The sequence below is a fragment of the Drosophila elegans genome, unplaced genomic scaffold, assembly GCF_018152505.1.
Source record: "Drosophila elegans isolate 14027-0461.03 unplaced genomic scaffold, ASM1815250v1 contig_468, whole genome shotgun sequence".
Lineage (NCBI taxonomy): Eukaryota > Metazoa > Arthropoda > Insecta > Diptera > Drosophilidae > Drosophila > Drosophila elegans.
This window is the reverse complement of record NW_024545855.1, coordinates 3,601,058-3,605,568: the sequence shown is the minus strand read 5'-3', so window position 1 is coordinate 3,605,568 and position 4,511 is coordinate 3,601,058. Positions and strand designations below refer to the sequence as shown.

Genomic DNA, 4,511 nt, shown 5'->3' with positions numbered 1-4,511 from the left:
AAACCCGGAGTGCTTCATAATTAGAAGAGAGAAGGCGATAAAGAGTGCGAGACGGCGGCAGAATACGAAAAGAATCGCTGGAATAATAAAATACACGAGGTTAGGTTGCCTTTGGGTCCGACTTTTCGCCTTCTGGCCGGAGACTTCGCTTTCGTTTCGCATATTTTACGTTTACGCTTACGTTTCCCCTTTGCTTTATTGTAATTTATAATTTATTTGAATGTTGTTGTCTGCTTCTTGTTTCGTTTCTTACTTTCACACGAAGAAAAAGGTTTGCCCCCGCCCACTCAACGAACGGTATCTACAGTCCATTGTTCGAGTAATTGAAATCGCCAATCTGCAGAGGCCCCCAAAGTTTTGGACTTCGTTTTCAGTTTTCGGTTTATGCAGTTTATTAAAAGTTCGATTTTTATTCGCCTTTGTTGGGGATTAGCTCTATAAATAGATGTACAAGTAGACATACATTTTAATATTATTTTTAATAGTTATAATAAACATATTGTAGATGCTTCGCTCGCGCTCTCTCGAAACATTCGCCATTTACAGCTACAGCACTTCAATTGAGCTTCAATTTGCGATTAAATTTATTTCGCTTCCATTTTAGTACAAATCACTTGAGCAAACACCATCCCATTTGGAGGAATAATTTTAAGTTTCGTCTTTTCGTGCGGCATATACAATATGATTATTAAAAGTAATAACAGTAGTAGGGGTATTAAAGATTAGACATAGGTGTAGCTATATTTATATGGTTTACATGGATGTGGGGGTGTGTGTGGCTTACGTGCCTTGCGTTTTGAGCTGCTGAGAAGCACCTGGAAGACTCCAGACTCGCAGCCCAAAACTCGCAGAGCGCGTAAACAACAAAACAAAATTAAACAACATTGTAAAATGAGTGAGTGTATGCGTGTGTGCACTTACAAAGTAAAACAAACTTAAGGCTAACCGTGTGTATGTGGTTTTGTTGTGTATAGCTAAGGTATTGCACTAAGTAGATTATGTATAAATATATGTAATAAACAATTTACATTGAATTATAGAGTTCTGCTGAAGCTTACAGGAGATAGAGATAGAGAGAGAGTTAGAGATAGTGTGGCAGACAAAAAAAAAGAGTATAAATATGTGATGTACTTGTTTTTTTTTTTGTTGGTTTTTGGATATTTTTTGTTGAGAAGGAATGTCGTTACACAGATTGCCCTGTCCCCTGCCAACACTTTGAAGCCTCTAACGTGATCCAGGGACCACCCATTTGAGTCATCAGTGACCAAACGATTCGAACTACTTGGATTACTTTTAGAATCTTGCAAGTTTCGGGATTCCTTTATGATAAAAGCAAATCACCTGGCTCGCGAGTTTTTTACGATAAGTCCAGAATTCCTTCCGTTCAATCCAAATCTCCTTGTTATCCTTCTTCTTCCGATCAGCCAGAGATCCCCCGCCGACAACCCACAGCACAGCACTCGACCGCTGCAGCGGCCGTTCGTTCGGCCCCGCTTCCTTTGGGGCCGTTCCGTTCCACTCCGCCCCCTCCCCACCCCATCAGTTGCGCCGCTCGCCCGCTCGTGCCGCCGCCGCCTGCCGCTGCTGCTGCTGCTCCTTGTCGCGTAGTTCCTTGATGGCGCCCACCGTGCCGAACATCACCTTGGCCGTCAGCTGGGCCCGCGGCGGACCGCTGGACTTGCCGCTGGTGGCCGCCTCGCGGTCCAACGAGGCATTTGCATTGGCGTAGGCGTTCGTGTACGATACGTAGTTGTTGTTGAGGTCGCGACCGCAGCTGCACTGATGCGACATGTTGCACGTGATGATTTGTTGTTGTTGTTTACGGGGTAGTCCGCTTTTTATATATTCAACGATGGCGTGGCGTGGAGTGGCGTGTGGAGCAGTTGATCCGCTTGCGGTTGTTTGCCAATTGATCGCGCCTCGCAGTCGCTCACACTTTCACAGACTCACTAGAACTAATTTCGAAAAGCTGTGGTGTTGTTTTTGTGGCCAAGCCTCGATCGGCAGCGCAGCGGCAGCGACGTCGTCGTCGGCGTCGCCAGCGATGAGCGGAGAGAGAGCTCCAAGCCCCAAGCCAATAAAAGAGCGCTGCGATCAGCAGCTGTTGAGGGAGAGCAGAGCGGGCTGCAGACGTCTCATGCTGCTGCAAACATTGCTGCAGTGAAATGATAAATTTCTCTACACAATAAAAAAAATTCGTCTTGATATGAAATGTGTACAGTAGAAATTCCATAACAACGAACTGTTTTTGTCACCAAAAAACATTTTCAACCGGAGTGCCACAATTACTTCTTAGCCTCTTCAAAAGGTGTCTTAAATAAAACAGAAGTTTGACATTCATCACTTATACGTAGGACTTAAAATAGAGTTAAGAAGTTTCAAGAGTTTACAAACCTCATGAAATTTCTTAGATAAATACTTAAGTTAAGGATGATTCTGAAGCATGCTGACTTGAATTCTTCAGAATGAGATGAATTTTATATTAAGCTAAATAGTAGCCTGTTTTGTTGGTATTTGAAGACCGCTTTTAAATTATACGTTTCTAGAAATTGTATTGTTAAATCATCAAAATAAACTTTATTTTCTGTGAACCCCCTGCAGCTGATCGTGGCTCTCTGTACAGTCGCTGCCTCTGCTGCAGTCGGCGTCGCTGTCGCTGGTTTTGGGAGAGCTTTCTTGATTGCAGCAAAAGAGTGTTGTTGTGTTGTTTCTAATGCCTTTCCCCTCACACCCCCTTTCAAATTGACGACGCTGCGCTTGTGTAATCTTTACGCCGTCTTTGTATGTACTTCTTTTTTTTTCTTATTTCTCTTTCGGTGGAGCTTTGTTTTTGTTGTAGTTTTACTCATAACAATTTGCGAATTCCACTGGCACGCTCGCAACAACAGCAACTACAACAAAAGCAGCAAGTGAAAATCACTAAGCAATGCAGCGACTCACCTGTTTATTGTTGTTGCTGGCATTCATTAAGTTTCATTCACCTTTCGCAGCAGACTTTATATTGTAAGTTTGTTTGGTTGTTCAGCATTTTTTTTGTCGGTCGTACTTTTTCGTTAATAAATGGTAAGTGGTAAAAGCCATTAAAGAGCAAAAGGAAATGCCTTTCTAACCGCCTGAACCTGACCCAAAAGAACCAACCAAAAGAATTTCCAACTGGAGAGAGCAAAGAAAACAGCAAAAGAGACAAACAAACGCATTCGCTTTCGATCGATCGTCACTTTCCTCGGCCAGAAGCAGAAGAAGCAGAAGACTCGCACTACCAGTTTTCTCCAAGAACCAAAAAGTCACGGTGACCCATATAACACTATATAACACCTCAGTGCGCTGCTGACGTCAGCAGAGCGAAAGAGGGAAAGAGCGACGGGAGAGGGAGAGAGTACAGAACAGAGAGCGGGCGAAAAAGAAAGAGTACTACTCCACTCCGATCGAAAAGAAAGCGAAAAAAGAAATTTCAATGCAGCGAAGCGTAGAATGGAGAACGTATGTTTGTTTGTGCTTGAAGTGCCAGCAAACAAACAAACACAATCGCACACAGGTGATCGTGTGCTCACCCACTTATGTAGAAAAGTGTGTCATCGAGTGAGAGAGAAAGAGAGAGAGAGAGAGTAGAAGCTGTAGCAGAAGAGAGAGTAACATTCTTTAACGACTTTACTATACGACTCTATGTACTGTATTGCAATTACTTACAGATGTATACATACATACATGTGTGTATTTAGCAAGAGTCAACAGTTGTGGCTAAAATAATAGTGCTAACCAGAACCATCTAAAAATAGCTGATAGAACTCTAAAAGGAATGTTATTTTATTTCATTAAAGTTTTAATTCCACTAGCGATGTTTTTTCTCCATGATAAATAGCTTTTAGTAAATTTGAATGACAGTTATCTTCTGGCTATCCCTGTTTCCATGTTTTTTTATCCTTAAGAAAAAGGATTTCTGTATCGATGCACCTATTTATGGCGACTGTTAATTAAACAATGTAACAGTAAGTTAATTTACCTGTGACACTAAAATGTTAGAATAAGTACCAAAAAATTATTTAAATATAGATAGTAACATTAATTAGCAATAGCAATAAATCTGCACTGTTAAATTATTGATGCTTTTAAAACAAATTGCAAAAAAAATAATTAAAATGACAGTAAAATATTAATGTAAAGTTTCCTCCAGAGGACCGGTGTTGAGTGTTGTGGAAGAAATGTATTTGAAAACTTTGTTAAAATTTCCAAAAATTATTTCCATATGAAAAGACATTAAAACATTCGATGTGGACTACGCAGAATATCGAATCTCTAGAGAAAAGTGGGTGGGTGGCTTGGAAGTACCCAAATTTGCAAAGATATGTACTCAAAAGTCATTTGCCAGAAGATCGTAAACCACGTCGACTTTCGAATTAGCTGGGTTGACTCTGGCTGAATCCTAATTATAAATGCATATTTATGCCGCCAGTTAGTGGCTTCTACTTGCCGGTGCCATTGTTGCTGGCCAAGTTGCTGATATCTGACGCCAC

The 4,511-nt window shown here is 41.3% G+C and overlaps 1 protein-coding gene across 1 annotated transcript; it reads right to left on the bottom strand.

Moving 5' to 3' along the window:
• Positions 1-374: 374 nt before the first annotated feature.
• LOC108143086 lies at positions 375-1,962 on the bottom strand. The gene has a single exon (XM_017267303.2). The coding sequence runs from the start codon at positions 1,789-1,791 to the stop codon at positions 1,540-1,542; it is 252 nt and encodes an 83-aa protein (XP_017122792.1). The 5' UTR covers positions 1,792-1,962; the 3' UTR covers positions 375-1,539.
• Between the last annotated feature and the right edge of the window lie 2,549 nt (positions 1,963-4,511).

What these genes read in the sequence shown, in the direction of transcription:
- LOC108143086 (XM_017267303.2), bottom strand. Translation starts at nt 1,791, where the DNA reads ATGTCGCATCAGTGCAGCTGCGGTCGCGACCTCAACAACAACTACGTA.